The sequence below is a fragment of the Sebastes fasciatus genome, chromosome 22, assembly GCF_043250625.1.
Source record: "Sebastes fasciatus isolate fSebFas1 chromosome 22, fSebFas1.pri, whole genome shotgun sequence".
Classification (NCBI taxonomy): domain Eukaryota; kingdom Metazoa; phylum Chordata; class Actinopteri; order Perciformes; family Sebastidae; genus Sebastes; species Sebastes fasciatus.
This window is the reverse complement of record NC_133816.1, coordinates 3,659,027-3,677,185: the sequence shown is the minus strand read 5'-3', so window position 1 is coordinate 3,677,185 and position 18,159 is coordinate 3,659,027. Positions and strand designations below refer to the sequence as shown.

The 18,159-nt window shown below is 40.9% G+C and overlaps 1 protein-coding gene across 1 annotated transcript; it reads left to right on the top strand.

Annotated features, from left to right (window-relative positions):
• The first annotated feature begins 266 nt into the window (after positions 1-266).
• On the top strand, positions 267-17,038 carry dok1b (docking protein 1b). Its single transcript, XM_074623020.1, has 5 exons — positions 267-655; positions 12,135-12,458; positions 12,995-13,100; positions 13,970-14,142; positions 14,706-17,038. Exons 1-5 carry the CDS (start codon positions 599-601, stop codon positions 16,086-16,088), a joined length of 2,043 nt encoding a protein of 680 aa, XP_074479121.1. The 5' UTR covers positions 267-598; the 3' UTR covers positions 16,089-17,038.
• Positions 17,039-18,159: the final 1,121 nt, after the last annotated feature.

Sequence of the window (18,159 nt, the reverse complement as noted above, 5' to 3'; positions counted from 1 at the left end):
TCAAAGGCTCCTGGGTTACTACTGAACTCTTTTATGAATTATAATTTAATAAACAACACTGATAAGCTACTTACCATGGTCATGATAATTATTTGCATGATAGGCCTACAAAGCAGTATTGCTGTATGATACCTCCTTAAAGAAATAGTTAACATTTCTTTCAGTTTTCATCTTCATCTGTGCCACCATGCACCCAAAGCTGTTCATTAATTAGACTTTTATTCTGAAAGGTGCAACAGGAAGCGTCACGTTATCTATTAAGTGTGGCTTTGCAGTGGTCCAGCCCTACAGGAGGAGTGAGAGGCGACAGACAGGCGACATTTGGACACTATTTAACTTCCTCTGGACCACCCGGAGACAGTTTGGACCTTTTTATCATTTCCACCATGACACCTTTAACTGTGCGCGAGCTGTACGGTACATGCGTTCTAACGGTTCTAACGGTTTTAACGGCTGTGGAGCGGAAGTGAGGGCAGGGGAAGTTGTTGTTAGGGGCTAAAGGGAAAAATAAACCCCTAAAAAGTGACTTTCTTTGAGTCAAGTTCAAGTGAAATCTCGTCTGTCCAGAGGAAGGGTGGCCCTGGAGTGTCTGGGGGGCATGGACACCCACGTGAAGGAGGGACAACTTTATGTACAGCATCAAAAGTTTGGAAAGGTAAGTCAAGAATAACACAGTTATGGTTGCTAGGACGGTCAACTGTAGCTAGTGAGGATGCTATATGATGTCAACATGATAAGCAGAGATAGAAATGTAATAAGAATACAATAAACCAGTAATATATGAGGACATTAACTATTCCATGAAGCTCTTTAATGACACTAAAACTAACTAAAGTCTGTGATACAGCACTGCTGTCCATCATAAACAGTCTAAAAGTCCTTATAGAAATGAAATAGTGATGTTATTGAGTATCTTCAGGATCACTATAGGAGTGATAAAGTAGTACCATATGTTTATGAGACAAATAAAGCATGTTAATGTCGGTTTAGGTAAATATAGAGACAAATCATCACAGCAGAAGTATGTTGGTATTTTCTGAAATTGGCATTGTCCCTTAAATATGTTTTTAATTCAAACATAAGTGTGCTATCCCCAGTTGTAAACCACAAAGGAGCATTTCTTTACGTCATGACAAATAAATAGAGCACATATTGGTGCAATTACAGAGCAGTCATTGTGCCCAGAGCCTTCAAAGAGCAACTTACTGGAGATGCAGAGAGAGAGAGAGAGAGAGAGAGGAAGTGTTTATAGCAGTGTTTCACTGATCCGGCCTTGTTTTGATGTGGTGGTTTGGAGTAAACCTGCTGCTGTGCATCTCTGTGTGTGAGCCAGTGTGCATGGAAATGTGTTAATGGGCTGGTAAAAAAACCTGTGCAGTGTAGTAACAATCAGTTAAATACATGAAACCAAAGTGGACTAAAGCACTTTTTATAAGTAAATGAAGATAGAAGGGATAGGTTGGAGAGTTGTAGCTGGTTTTAGTGTGTGAGCTGGGGACACCTCACTTCATTAGAGAAGCTAAATCATGATGCAATATGACTTTCCACAATAAGCACATCACCCACAAAGGTGGCAGACATATTTCCACTTCACCTTAGCTGTTCACACCATTGCAAACACTGTCAACAAGCCACAGTTGTGCTGCTTCTGCCTCTCTGTGATTTTAGTTTAGGAGATCACACAGAAGGACTGGAGTTCAATGTTAAAGTGATGGCACCTGTTGGTGTGTCTGTGTGTCTGTATCAGTCCTTGGCCTCCATGCAACCTTGCCTTTGGTCACAACTGGTTAAGAACTCATTTATCAGATTTGTAAGAAGGTCTTTGTGTCTCTGTCTCTCTCTCTCTGGTCATATGACATGGATCAACAAAACGTTGTGGCCCTGCTTCCTGCCCTGAAATCACCAGTCCACAATAGATATTCATACTCCCAAAACACAACTTTCAATGCCTCTTATAAACAGTAGAAAATACAATAGAAAATGAACAAACATTTTCATAAATAACACGTTATCTTTGCAGAGTAGAGCAGAAGAGAACAGTAGTGGATAAAAAAGCACCAGAGTAGAAAAGAATAGCACAGGAAGCTGAACGTCGTCGGCTGATTTGAAAGTGTTGAAACTGGTTTGAGGTTTGCTGGGTGAATTATGCAATTGTCAGAGCTGTCAGTGGACATACATACACACTCATATAGGCTCGTCCATGGTCGGAAAATGTGACTTAAGCGTGTAGCGGCAACGGCTGACCAAGGTTTCTGTTTCTGAAGTCTCCCATTATAGAGTTTATACAGCAGTTAGGATGTAAACCACCAAGATGCATCTAGGTTTCTACAGTTTTTACATTGTGTCTTAGATTTTAGTATCCACGGTCTATATCTGATCCAGTTAACAGTACTGGAGAGACTAGTAACAAAAGGTTGAATTTTATTGAAATAATATTATCAAGAGCCCAAGTTGTTTCCTTTTTGGAATTAAATAAATAAATCAAGTTAAATTTTGCCCAAACCACCAGAGTTGTTACACATAAAAGACACAAGGCACTCCAGCTATATTGACCTTAAACTAGAGAAATGATAGGCTTCTGTCAAAAATCTGTTGATTTTGTTATACTTTGCACGTGGCTTTCTGACTAAACCTTTTTAACTTGATAGTCTTGCCAGCGTTAGAGTCCTCATGTTTGTTTAATATTCCCAAATTAATCAAATTAATTTAATTTTGGTTCAGCTCCGTGTGCCCACAGTCATGCGCGTCCCCACTGCACTGGCTCGACCCCTAATTTGGGAACCATTAGATTAGTTGATGGACAAAAAGTATTGCCTTAAAGAATATATAGAATTTGTATTTTATTTTTATTATTATTATTATTATTATTTATTAAATTTTTGGGGTGAGTTGATATGGGAGGGATGTACAGTGGCTATTGTGAAGTAGTTTGATACTTTTTCTTTCTTTTCTGAGAAGAACTACTGAGGTGATCACAATTTAACAAATAAAGAGTATAAAAAATATATATTTTAATCTTTTACAATGACTTAAAATGCGTAATATTTATAGGTTCCAGCTTCTACACTCTGCATATTGGCAGCTATCTCTCAGCTATGTTTTCAAGTAGAACTCCTCGTGACGAATACACTGAACTTCAAGTGCCCCTTTAATAAAACACTGGAGAAATTTGAAAAATGAAAAGTGTTTTAACAACACACCACTGCAGGACACTGAGAAAAAAATATATCTGCTCGCTCCTCTGAAGTTTGACGCACACTGTGTTACAAAGGTATTCATAGCATCCAAAGCATGTCACAGTCTCAGCCAATCACAATCACATCTGAACAATGCCGATGTGTAAAGCATGCCAAATATTTGTGATGATATGGAGCTGCTGTCTGAACTGCAGTTGAGACTTTTATATATACAGTAAATATGCCCAGTGCTTGATGAAAGAGTCTTTCACTTTCAGCTGTTGTAATTACAGTTTTTACACTTGTAGAGCTGTCATTTCTTTTTATTTTGTGGCTAAAACATGTGATTGTGTGCATGATTTAGTGGGAAGTTAGCTGTCCATACGTGCATCTGCTTGTCTGTTTGCCACACACATATTTACATCCAAGATGCTTGGATCTGCATGCAGTTTGTCGTTCTGCAGCACCCTGGAGCTACAAAAAGCTTTTGGTTTGATGTTGATGTTAGCAGCTGTTGCCAGCTACCAGTAAAGGCTACAGATGTGGGGAGATGGTAAATGATGAAGACAGCTCTAGCCAGGAGCTAGCCGCCACTTGAACAGACTGGGTGTGTCAGAGTACAGTAGTATTGCACACCCTGAGGCTACGACCAGGAATCATGTCTGAAGTAATAACTGGATTAATGGGATTTGTCTGATATTCTCTTCTCTTCATTTGTTCATCACAGGTAGCATCTCAGATGCTGAATCATATTTCTTGGAATAGAAACACAAAATCATTTGTAGAATGAAGAACTAACCTGACAGGAAAGTGTGTAATTCTCCATCTATACTCTGCAGTGGGTGTATTTTCAGGAACAACGGCATAATTCAGTGAAGCGAAGTGGAACTCTCACAAAGATCGTTATAGTTTGTGTGAATCAGATAAAAGTTCATTTCAGTCACATCGACCAACGTTCATTTTCAATCTTTCCATAGTCAAATTTCATTCTTTCCGTCATGCAAATCATTATGAATTAACATAACTTTGCATATTGCTTTCTTCGCAATAACGGTCATCTCCTCCTAATTATATAAATGAGTGATTTGTTCAGACAAAATTGTAGCTGCAGTGGCCTAAATGTATGAGTATAAGTTCTGTAATGCAAGTTTACTGTCGAATGGAAACTAGGGCTGCAAATAACGATTATTTTCATTGTTGATTAATCTGTTGATTATTTTGTCGATTAATTGATTAGTTGTTTGGTCTATAAAATGTCAGAAATTGACGGCATTAATTCTTTAAACCCAAGATGACGTCCTCAAATGTCTTGTTTTGTCCACGACTCAAAGATATTCAGTTTACTGTCATAGAGGAGTAAAGAAACCAGAAAATATTCACATTTAAGAAGCTGGAATCAGAGAATTTTGACTTTTTTTTTTTTTTTTAAATGACTCAAACTGATTTAATAGATTATCAAAAAAGTTGGCAATTTGCAGCTCCAATGGAAACTGTAACTGAGGCTGTCTTTCAGTAACATTGGTGGTCACGGAAAACAATCAACCCTTATCCTATCATGCTGAACGGATAATGTACCATTTTATTTTTTCAGTTCAGGGTTGGTTGGTTATCATTTCCTGTTCTTATTGAATCCAGGTTCCCATTTTTGGCATAGTGTTCGAGCAAGAAAAGAAACAAAACCCACTTTTTTTTCAGCAGATTGAAGCTGAATTTATGATGAATGACGGCATACTTTGTGATTCAGATTTGTCAGAAAAGTAATGGTCTCTGTTTGGACATGCCAGAATCAATCGGCTGTTTCTATGGTATTATGATTATGCCTGGGGACATCAGAGACGCTGCATTCATCTTATATACCACGCTGGACATGCTTTGTCACGCTAGATAGACTTCCTCCATTACATGAAATTATTTTCCGACGGTCTACATTTTGCTGTATCACTGTGTTTGGTGGGTACTGGCTCTGGTCAACCATGTGGTTAATGCTATACATGTATGTATATGTGAAACTGAAGATAAATAAGAAAATCTGTTTTTTGTGAAATGAGTGAACTAACACTTTAAATTAAAAGCCCATTTCTTCTCCACAGTTGACAGTGAACACTTGTTCTGATGAAGTTGGAGTACAGTGACTATATTTAAGATAAAGGACAGTGGATGTGTTGTTTTTACTGTTTTATTGCCTAAAGAAGATCTTTTAAAGTTGCCTTTAGTTCAGTTAGAACAACTTTCATTAATTTGAGGTAGTTCCTGGATTATGTTTGTAGCATCACTGCTTGCTGTGATCGACAGCGACCGCCCTTCTCTCTAGCCTTTACTGCCTGGTAGAGCTGAAATCATTAGTCTATCAATTAGAGCTGCAACAACTAATCAATTAATCGATTTGTTGTCAACTATTACATTAATCGGCAACTATTTTGATAATCTATTAATCAGTTTGAGTACGTTTTTAAGAAAAAAAGTATAAATCCTCTGATTGCAGCTTCTTAAATGTGAATATTTTCTGGTTTCTTTACTCCTCTGTGAACTGAATATCTTTGAGTTGTGGACAAAACAAGACATTTGAGGACGTCATCTTCGGCTTTGGGAAACACTGATTGACATTTTTTACAATTTTCTGACATTTATAGACCAAACGACTCATTGATTAATCAAGAAAATAATCGACAGATTAATTGACAATGAAAATAATAATCGTTAGTTGCAGCCCTACAGAAAATGTATTAGTTTTTTTAATCTTTTTAAATGATAAACTGAATAGACCTGGGTTTTGACCTGTTGGTAGCACAGACCTTCTGTTGTTGTATGCATGCTGTTACTTGTGTCACCCAGTTTGACCTACTTATGGACATCATTATCTCCCTGGAAATATTTGTCTGCTCCCAAAATAGCCATTTATGAGGCAGACGAGGACGCACAACAATAGTACTTTGATTATGATTATGTTGCAGTGACACAAAGCTCTGATGTCATTTGGAGAGGTTGATTAAAAGTGAGTGAGAGTGAAAGAGACTAAAGACTCATTACTGTAATTTGCTGTAATCTCATTTTTACAACATAGTTTCATTTAAATTTGTGCTCAGTGTGTCTCAGTTTTGGTTAACCAGTTTCAGGTGTCTGATAAACAACCTAAAAGCTTGTCAGTGTGCTGTTTACTTTACTCCACTCATGCTGTCCTCGGTTCTGTCCTGACATGTTTGAGTTTTATTTTGTAGACCAAGTGGAGGACTGAGGTTAGGGCAGCACATCTGTGGTCAAACCAGAGGTCTTGCTCTCTCTCTAACACACACACTTCTCCTCACTCAATTCTCTCCTCCTCTTAAATACACATTACACTCACAGTCACACAGCTTTCCTTTTGTTTTCCTCTTCTCCCTCCCTTTAACACACATTACAGAACAGACACGCTCCGATACACTAACAGACTTTTACTCTCTCAGATAACCACACATACACACACACACACACACACACTGCTCCTGCATGTGTCATTGAGGTCTGTCTGTGGCCAGTGGGAACATGGTCGAGTGGTTTAGTTAAATAACATCATGACGGATAGAGAGGATCCTATGTTTAAGCAGTGACAGTTGTGGATAAATGTACCCACCCGTCGGACAGTACAGCAGTCTGTGTGCAAACACACACACGCACACACACACACACATATTGTAATAATATTCGAATAATTAGAATAACAGCTACTGGAGTCACGGCAGCTTTTGAAGGGTGACTTTCCACTCAACCACACAGATCTCACGTATCTCAAAATAATACAATGGCATATGCGTGTGAAGTGAAAGTGTGATGTGAATTCATAAACAAATGAATGCAGTGACAGTTTTGAAGACGTGACAGAAGTAGACTTGTTTTTGTGTTTTATGCAAAATGATCTTTAGGATAAAACAAAACCGCCTTTAGTGTTGAATATCAGGAAGAACCCAGACCTGTTATTGATGCAGAAATAACAACAGAGAATATTAGACATCTGTTGGCATCATGAGAGAATGGTTTTATTCTCCCTTTGTTTCAACAGACAGCTAATCTATCCAGGTGTTAATGTACTGACCGATGTGCTAAATTGGAATATAAAAATTAAAATAAGATTTCAAAATAGCAAATAAAGTAGTAATAGTAGTAATAAAGTCCAATGGAATTGGATTTCATTTCTTACACTTGCTTGATGCAGCTGATACTGTAAGTAACTCACAAAGAGAATATGTTAAAAAGGAAAAAGTGAACGCTGAATCTAAAGCAGCGTTGGTCATTTTTTTAGCTTTACTATCAAAGCGTTGCCTTTCTTAGCACTGTCAATATTTAAATGTGACCGCTAACACATTGGTCGATTTGACAGTAAAGGCCGTGTATTGTTTGGTTAGTGAAAGGAAGAAACACACACGCACTATTGTAGTTAATTCTGTTCTCATGAACAGGCAGGACAGCAGTGAGGAAGTATCTCTCCCTCGCTCTGTCATGATCTCTTTTGCATAATTTCCACTCAGTGTATTAGTGGCTGATAACGGTCTGTTGCCTTATATGGAGCAGCTGTTTCACACGCACTCACACACACACATCTAAAGACCGTTTTGCAACAGGGGTTAATGTTTCACACCCTGTTCATGTTCACATACAGACCTCTGACAATCACACGTTTGTCAGAGGCTGTGTACAGTATGTGTGTGTGTGTGTGCTTGCGAAACAGATGGTCCACAATGCACCAAGGGAATAATAACAACAATAAAAACAGATGTGCATACACATTATGTACATGCACACATACACTGAGACACACCTGGATGCAGAAGAAGGAAGTGAAGAGAATCCTGGGTAATGACAATCCCACACATTTCCTGTCCTTTCTGGCAGTTAGTTAATCGGGGCGGAGTGCGAGCATGCACATGTGCATGTGTTGACTTATGAAACCTGGTACTTAGAAAATTGATGAAGTGTGCTTTCATATATGCGTGCATCTCTGTTCTTGTCATTTCTGTCATTGCAATAATTGTGATGTTTACAATTTATGACAGCAGTATTGCAGCTGAGTCCCATCTGGTTTGTGCTTATTATTAAACTGCAAAGAGGGTTCAATATTTGATTGTGCGGCATAAATCAATCATATAGTATACTATAATTCCACTTGAATGAATGATAGTGAACAAGCTGACATGTTGTTAGACTTCATCCTGTAACCCGATGGTTGAAAGTAAATACGTACATCTACTTAAGTACTCATTGAGGTACTTTAACTTTACCATTTCCATTGCATGCTACTTTATACTTCTACTTCACTCCTGAAATATTCTGCTTTTACTCCTTTAGTTATAGGCACTAGGTAAGATTAAGGGTAAGATTAAGATTTTACATACAAAACAGAGGTAACACTTCATTTTACAGCTCCACAAATTTCACGATAATTAGGTGATAATTAGCAAGTAACCTATTTGAAATTTCTTTGGAATTACTGCCAAATTACCCCAATATTTACCTCAACATGTATCAAAAATGACTTTATTATAAACATAATTTAATAATTATATGCTAAAATAGCATATAATGGTTAAAATAGCGCCCTTAGGCTTGAGAAGTGGCTGCTCTTCATCGGAGGTGGAAAACTAATAGAAGACACTTCTAATCAGGCACAAATCTCACCATTGTGTGACTTATTGTCTACACCAATGTAACCTGCTAGCTAAAGTCATGATTCAAGGAGTTTTTAAAGAAATTTCAAATAAGTTATTTGCTAATTATCATCTATTTATCAGCAGACATGGAAATAAAGCATATCAATTAACTTTGTATTTTTTCTCCTGGAAATGTATTAAATAAATTACCAGCTATTGGGAAATAGTGGAATATAATTATTAAATAATTTTTATAATAAAGTAATTTCTGATAAATTTCGAAGTAAATGTTGGAGTAATTTGGCAGTAATTCCAAAGAGGTTACTTGCTAATTATCACCTTATTACCATGAAATTTGCGGACCTGTAAAATGAAGTGTTACCAAAACAGACAGTATTGTGCATGCTGGCTCATTGTCACACTGTCATGTCTTACTGGGACACTTGTGCTTCTCCTACAATGACAAGTCAAAATGTCTATTGTTATATTGCAAATATTTTACTTAAGACACAAATTTGAGCAATAATTTCCCAAAAATGTTTGTTTGTTTTTGTACAAAAAGAAAGAAAGAAAGTGATGTTAGCTGATATGCAGTCATCAAATTTTTTTTTCACCCTCAACTATTGATATCAGTTTCCAAAGTCACATATCAGGCTTGTAGCTGTTGTTAACACTGTGAGCTGAATAAAGGTCATGTTCATTTCCAGATGCACTCGCTACTAATGTTTTGTTAAATATTATCTGGCCAGTGAAGAAGAAAATCTCTGATTAGGGAGCATTTCTAGAGTTCTTTTATTGATTGATTTGATTGTTTTTACTGTTTATAGTTTTTAATTATTTTGTATTCTTTCTTTCTTTCTTTGTAAATTGTGTTCTATAAAAGGTGCTATACTAAATAAACTTAATTTTATTATTTTTTAAATTAAAAACAATAATAATAATAATAATAATAATTTGATATTGTAATGTTAGTAGTGTTGTGTGTGGAAAAGTTGCCATTCTCCCTTTTCACTAGGCCCTGTTCCACAACATTAACAGTGTTTTTGTGTCTGCTTTATGATTAATTTCAGTCCAATGTTTTAGTTTATTTGATGTATAATCGGTTAGGCTGTATACATGACACAAGCTTGTTTAGTTTGTTGCTTTCATGGGTTCATTCACTGGATTGTTTTCTTGTAGTTCCGCTCAGCAGCTCAATCGACGGGATGTGCAAACAGGTTTGCCTCATTATGTCCTCGTAGCAGGGAGGGGCTGTTAACATGTACGAAGATAGGTCAGGTTGTTCTACAGTAAATGACACCCTGTTCTATATGGTGTGCTCCTTGGTATGTAATGATTGCTTATAGATAAGATTGAGATGTCAGCAGTAACTTAGACAACTTGTATTAATAGTATGTCCATTATTCTGTGTGACTTGGAGGCTTGCTTGGTTATCCTATACTTACCTAGGCAGTTTTCATTTGCTTGGTCGGTTTAATTAAATTTTATTGAAATTCCGGCGTTTATATTTTCACCCTTTGTTTTAGTAAACCTTTTTGTTACTAAATGCCACATGTTTTGCACTGCTCCTGCTATCTACCTGGTTCTTCAACATCCCCTTTTTTAAAGTTTTCCGCTGCCAAACCACCTCATCTGCCCTTTCATACGGGTTTGTGGCACTACAGTGTGTCTCATTCTTCGCCTTTAGCAGGATTTTCCCCCGCTGGTCGAAGGATTTTCATGCCGCTGACCTTCCTGTCACAAGCTCGGCTTTCTGACTGGGGGAAAACACACGCTCAAGGGGGAGAAATGTAGCTGAGATGAGGCATAGCGCGACGTGGGACAGCCACACACAAACGTCCAGAGGGTACAGGGGACGACAGGGACTTCCCAAACAAGTGTTGACTTCTGGTATCTCATACTGTTTTACCATAATCACATGTATGCTAGTTTCTGTAGTGACTGCACATATTCTCCCATGCAGTGTGTCACCATCATCATGTCCATTGTTAGCACTGAACATCTGGAGTCACACTCGCTGTGCGTCTTATTGTTCAGTATTGCGTGTCATGATGTCCCTGTGGAGGAAGAGATCATTGTTAGCCGTTGCTTCCTCACTGCTGATGCACCTGTCACCTACTTTTGGACGAGGTCATATTTTTAACTTGTTGGGATCCACAGCACACGTCCTTGGGATTTGCTCACAGTGTTTATTTTGCACATCTTGTCCTTGTTTGGGTCTCAGTTCTAGTTGTGACACTAAACTTTTACTCACTTTGCCAAAGCATTGGTGACTTATCCTGTAACTGTGGTCCGCTGCTGGTGATTGATTGATTGTAGAGGAAACACTGGTGTGTGAGTCAAACTGCTCTAGATTTATCACCGCAGGCCTCCTACATTAAGCCTCAGTCAGTGGAGTAGAAGTAAGAGAAAGACCTGGAAATATTACTTTGACTCACATCTTTCTTCTTTCACCAGTTTTGGATTATTTGTAGCAAACTCTGCATTTTGCTTTTCCCCCATCGCTGTCTGAACAAACCACATGCAGATTGTTCTTCCCTCCCCAGACAGATGTGAACAGGACAGATGTGTGTTGCCCAAAAATAGAGTCTTCTTCCTGTCATCCCCTTCCAACCTTCACAAATAGCCTTCTGGCATTAAATGCTGGTTTTGCTAGAGGAAGCAAAACATTCATTATGTCGCTTATTGTTGTAGATAATATATATAAATAAATGCATACAAATAACAAAAGATTTAGAAAAATTCAAATGACACCAGAATGGGAAAACATTACAGATTATGTACTTGAAATATGAAAAAAAAATCGAAACCAAAAATTGAATAAGAACAAGCAAACAAAATGAAAACTTAAAGAAAGCGAAATTGGCTAAATACAAATTTTAATAATCCAGTATGTATGTTGTAGGAGTGGAATCAAAGGGAAACTACTGGGTCCAGTGATCATTATCTGTGGGTCGTCCCTACAAGCGATAACTTTCATATCACACATAGTCATTTGCTCCATTGATAATATAAAAGTAGGACTGTCAGTCGATTCGAATATTTAATCGCGATTAATCCCATAATTGTCCATATTTAATCGTGATTAATCGCACATTTTTTATCTTTTCAAAATGTACCTTAAAGGGAGATTTATCAATTATTTAATACTCTTATCAACATGGGAATGGGCAAATATGCTTCGTTATGCAAATGTATGTATCTTCACTCTTGCTTTTAATGCTTTAAAGAAATTAGTGGCGTTAAAACAAATATGCGTAAATGCGTTTTTATCGCGTTAACTTTGTCAGCCCTAACAAAAATATTGATCGATAACTTCCCCTCCTCTCCCACTCATCAGAAATGGAAGAAGAACTGGTTCGTCCTCTACCCCGCCAGCCAAAACGGCATCGCCCGCCTCGAGTTCTACGACTCGCCATCGGGCGGAGGGGGCGGGGCCGGCGGAGGTTCGGGAAGCGGGTCCAATGAGAAAACCAGGAAGCTCGACAAGAAGATCATCCGCCTGTCCGAGTGCATCTCCATCCTGCCGGCGCTGACGGAGAGCTGCCCCAAAGAAAACATGTCAGCTTTCTGCGTGGAGACCAACGACAAGACGCACGTGTTCTCTGCGGAGAAGAACGTCGCCAAGGACTGGATGGATACCATGTGTGACATCGCATTTCAGGTACACTTCTTCTCCTCCTCATGTGTGAGTCTTTAAGGTTCTTTATGTGAGCACTTTGAGCCTGAATGTGACCAAAAATATTTAGATGAAGGAACAAAAATCTCCTTAGTTTGGTGGAAAAACGGCTGAAGAACTGCTGTTTTAAATTTTGCTTTTTAAACAATTCTTTTTGTTTGTGTGTGTCTTCCAAAATTTCCCACATGCCCCTGGAGTGTCTATACAGACCACAGCTTCTATCGTGCACACTCACACACGCAGACACACACACACACATTTGCAGAGAGGAAGCTGGAGGGAGTTTCCAGGAGGACGACTTCATCCGCTTCGTTCTCTGTTGCACACTCAGCCTCTCTAACTCTTCACTCTTTTTTTTCTTTCCCTTCTCTCACTCTGTGCCTACTCTATCCTTCCAGTGGTTATACTGGAACGTTTCCCACACATAAACCCAAAAGCAAACTCCTGATTAACACACTATGAAAAATCCTAATTTGGCGTGTTTCTCAGCTGGTTGACTCAGTGCGTCTGTGTGTCTGCAGGGAGGAGGCGGCAGCGGCAGCAGCAGCAGTACTGCTGCAGACTCTAATGGAGGAGCTCAGGACCTGCAGATGTCTGAAAACCTCATCTACTACTCCAGAGAGGAGGGTACGGACACCAAACACTCTAGTCTCACATAGATCTTAAGGAAATATTGCATCATTTGTTGGCAATCAATTGATTCAAATATTTAAGCGCGATTAATCGCAGGATTGTCCATAGTTAATCGGGATTAATCGCACATTTTTTATCTGTTCAAAATGTTCCTTAAAGGGAGGTTTGTCAAGTATTTAATCCTCTTATCAACATGGGAGTGGACAAATATGCTGCTTTATGCAAATGTATGTATATATTTATTATTGGAAATCAAATAACAACACAAAACAATGACAGATATTGTCTAGAAACCCTCACAGGTACTGCATTTAACATAAAACGATATGCTCAAATTATAACATGGCAAACTGCAGCCCAACAGGCAACAACAGCTGTCAGTGTGTCAGTGTGCTGACTTGACTATGATTTGCCCCAAACTGCATGTGATTATCATAAAGTGGGCATGTCTGTAAAGGGGAGACTCATGGGTACCCATAGAACCCATTTACATTCACATATCTGGAGGTCAGAGGTCAAGGGACCCCTTTGAAAATGGACATGACGGTTTTTAACAACTTTAAACAACTTTTTTAGCGTAAGTTTGGAGCGTTATTTAGCCTTCTTCGTGACAAGCTAGTATGACATGGTTGGTACCGATGGATTCCTTAGGTTTTCTGTTTTCATATGATGCCAGTATCTTCACTCTCACTGAGCCCGCTACAACCTAAAAATCACAAGTTAATGCTTTAAAGAAATGAGTGCCGTTAAAAGGATTTTGCGTTAATGCGTTATTATCTGGTTAACTTTGACAGCCCTATTTGAAATGAAAACAATTGAAGTAAACCTGAGCAAAAACACCCCCTCCTATCTCCTCCTTGCAGTGAACGAGTTCTGGGTGAGCGTTCAGCGTACCGAGGCGTCAGATCGCTGCGGGCTGACGGGCAGCTACTGGCTGAAAGCGGAAAACGACATCTTGATCTTGAAGGACCCGAAGACCAAGAGGAAGATTCTGGTGTGGCCCTACAAGCTGCTGAGGAGATACGGGCGAGACCGGGTGGGTGACGAGTACAGACAGAGGAAGTTTGTTGAGTTCAATTTAAGCCCAGACTGCAACGATTGGTCGTAGTTAGGAAGTGCAAACGATACTTTTAGCAGCAGTGTGTGTCCTTGCGGTCTGAGCCTTGCTGTCACAGAGGATATTTAACTTTAGAGTCTGTGGTTGTTTTTGTAACACTTCGAGACAAAGGTTTTAAAATGACTGATGACCTAGCAAGATGTTATGCACATACAAGAAGATGTACGACATTGATCTGAATGTGTAGGTCTGAAAAAGAAAGCAAGGGAAGAAAGTCTGTGTATTAATAAATAGATATTCTGAGAAAAGTGAAAAGTACAATTCAGTGGAAAAAGGAAGCAGATGTTCTTGTAGTGCCAAGAAAATGATAAATGAGTGATGACTGGAAAAGAGTGCTGGGACGAACTGTGACTAGCTTCCATTACTTCAGTTCCATTTTGGCCTTTATTCAGACACCTCTGTATATATATATATATATTTAGTCACGCACACTTTCACATGTAAATACATTCAAACATTTCTCCTTCTCTTTCTTGCTCCAGGTGATGTTTTCGTTCGAGGCGGGCCGACGCTGCGACTCGGGCCCCGGCAACTTCACCTTCGAGACCAAGCAAGGCAACGAGATCTTCACGCTGGTGGACCAGGCCATCCAGTCGCAGAAGGTGCAGGCCGAGGAGCGCCACCTCAGCTGCCCCGTCAACTTTGACCCGGACTGCCCCGCGTCGCTGCAGCACATACGCGGCACCGTTCCCAGTATCGTAACGACAGGAAGCGGAGACAGCAGCAGCTGCAGCAGTCGGGAGGCGGACGGTGATTCCGGCGGCAGCAAGCCGGGCTCTGCTGACGGCGTGCTCGGGAAGAGAGAGGGTGGAGATGGAGGAGGAGGAGGAGGAGGAGGAAGGGGGCAAGGCACAGCAGGAGGACTCAAGGGGAGGAGTTTACCAGAACCACCAGCCATGTTGGGGGTTTTGGGAGGTGGCGTGGTCCCTCAAAAGGCTCCCAGGGGGCAGGCGGCAGCAAAAGGTCTCTCATCAGCTGATGAACATGCAGGTCTTTATTCTGAGCCAGCAGATTCAGTCCGCCTGCCTCTGCACAGCACCGACGCCCTCTACTCCGACCCAGTGGACAGCATCAAAGGTCAAAGCAACCCATCCACCCCTCCGGTGCCCAACCCACGCGTCCGACCAGTAGGAGACGAGTCTTTGGGAGGCCAAGGGGATCATCTCCTCGGAGGCAGCAACCACAGGAAGCCACCGGACCTGTACTCGCACGTGTACGACCGGATCAGCCTGGAGCTGAACCAGAAAACGACCGCGATGAGTCTAAACGGGGCGGGAGGGGGAGGAAGAGGGGTGAACAGTCACAGGCGACTCCCAGGAGGTCAAGCAGAAGGGGCCTCATCACCTCCCGCTCTTCATCCGGAGCACATATACGACGAACCCGAGGGCTGCGCCAAAGGAGGCGCTAACATTCCCGTTAGTTTAGGGATGAGTATTTATGACGAAGCCCGTTTGGAGCCCCCCAGCCAGAGGAGACAGGAAGAGGTGGCGGCCCCGTCGGGACCGGAGGGAACTTACAGCACCCCCTCCCACGGCAAGCTGTCGGAGTCCCACAGACACTCGCCTCCGCAGCTGGGCCCCAACCGCGGCATGCCGCAACCTCCGGCTCCGAGGTGGCCCAAACCCGTCACCGCCCCCAAGCCGGGGAGGGCTCGGAAGGAGCCGATGCCGCTGCCCCCCGGGAAACACGCAGGTCCTGGAAGTAATGTGAACAACAACAACAATATTTGGGGAGGAGGAGACGGGGGGAGGGAGCTTTACAGTCAAGTGTCAAAGAAGAAATCTCCTAATTCGTGGAACAGCCAGCACCACCAGGCGCCGCTGAGATCACCTGATATCATCTATGACAATTTAGGAGATATTTGACATCCTTCTTTCGCTACAGAGACTGAAACGAATGTTTATCCCCTTCGTGAGAAGAGGAGAAAAGCTAATGCAGAAAACTTGGTGGATGCCTTTCTTCCTTTAGGGGCTGTAAGACATTTCTTCCATCTGTGGACTGGCATAATTATTTGAGACAGTCGATTCATTCGGAGTAGATTAGCTCACAGCTAAGAGAAAACCACATAACGGCTGCATTTTCAGACATGGAGCGCAACTGTTGTAGGGCCACCCTCTGTGTGTGTGTGTGTGTGTGTGTGTGTGTGTGTGTTTGGGAAAGAGAGAGTGAGTGTTTGCATGGTCAAACCCATAACCGGAGTACCAAGCCACAGTGTGGTTGGAACCAGCCACTTCACTTGAACACACACACACACAGAAAGCGTTTGGATTGTGCCAAAAGGAGCCCGGCCTACAGGCTTCACTTTAACGAGCTGAGAGAGCGGCTTGGCTCTTCTTTTGCAAAATGTCTGCCGCGCTTATGAAGTAACTGGGAAACATGTTTTTGCACTGCTTAGGTTTGGAGTATCTTTTTTCTCTTTGTGTTTTCTGGACTGATTTATCATCATAAAACCCAATATGACTCTCAACATAATCAGCCCAGGACACTAATGTGCGACGTAGTGGCATATTAGTGTCCACTAAAATGGGTAAAGACATTGATGCTACCATTGGAGGAAGCATGAAGAATGGGACTTTAAGACTGGATCTTGGAAACAGACATAAATGCGTCATAAAGAGGTCATGAGGTCACGTGTGGCTTTTGAATTACAGAGGTGACTTCCTGCACAAGATAATATTATTGAATCCTTTATGTTTCTATGTACAGACTAAATATGAAACTAATCAATCCCCTGCAATGTGTCACATGTGTGAGAAACAGCTGTGCTGTCTGTAAATATAACTATTAATAAAAAAATGGCTCCAGAAACTTAAACTATCTCTCCCCAGTGGATGTGTAAACAATAGATGTGCCCTTATTATTGCTGCATCACGACTTCCCCTCAGTGTGTGGGTGTCCCATCAGGAGCCAATCAGACGCTGTGTTTTTAGTGTTTCAGAGACTTTCTGGTCTGGACCGAACGGGACAGTAAAACAGTCTGACCTCATCCTCCACTTCCCTCCCACTGCCACGCTCTGTTTTTGTTGTTTCAGTCGGTTTCCAACCACTTAATCGCACCGTTGAAGTTCGAAAAAAAAAAGAAGCAAAAGACTTTCTTTCTTTCTTCCTTCCTTTCTCCCTCTCTGCATTAATTCTGTTGTTCGGTTGCTCCGGTGACAGTTAATGGCGGCTGGTTTGTGTCGGACACGCTGTGCATTTTAACTGCAGAGAGAGAGATACCGAAAGGAATACGAGGTAGAGAGGAAGAAAAACAGCTAATCGATGTGTTACAGAATGCTGCAGAGAAAAGGGGATGTTTGTCCCGAGCTGAGGATGATGAAAGAGTGAGAAGAAAACGACTCCGAGATGGAGAGAAAAGAGATGAAAAAGATGCTGACATGATGAATGCTGGCAGGATGGACCTGTCTGTGTCTGGTTGGCTTGCATAACAGGTACAGACTGTTCCCGTCACTGCTGCTCTTTTATCCCCATCATCCTTCTTTATCCCTGTGTTTTTTTCTCCGTTTCTTTATTTACCCACCTGCTGCCGGAGTACTTTCTGCACAGGAAAGTCCTCCAAAAGTAACTTGATTACACGTTGAGGCTATATTTCCGAGCTCGTCTCCCCCCTCCCTCCTCTGTTCTTTCAGACAGAGTGGGGGAAGAAAAACAGAAAGAGAGAGCGACGACAAACTTCTGTCTTTCTCATTAAACTCTGGGTGAACTTAATGGAAAAAAAGGAGCATGGTACACGGAGAGCACACAGTACATGGTAGTGTTTTCATGCTGTCAACATTTGCTTCTTTCACATGGCTCAACACTTCCTCTTTGGAAGATCCAAAACAAGCTGTTTACACATTTACAGTAAGTGTGTGGAAGACTTTGCCCAATTCCTGGTCATAAAGTGAACTGGAAACAGCCGAGTGTTTGTAGAGGACAGTGGAATCTTGATCCTGG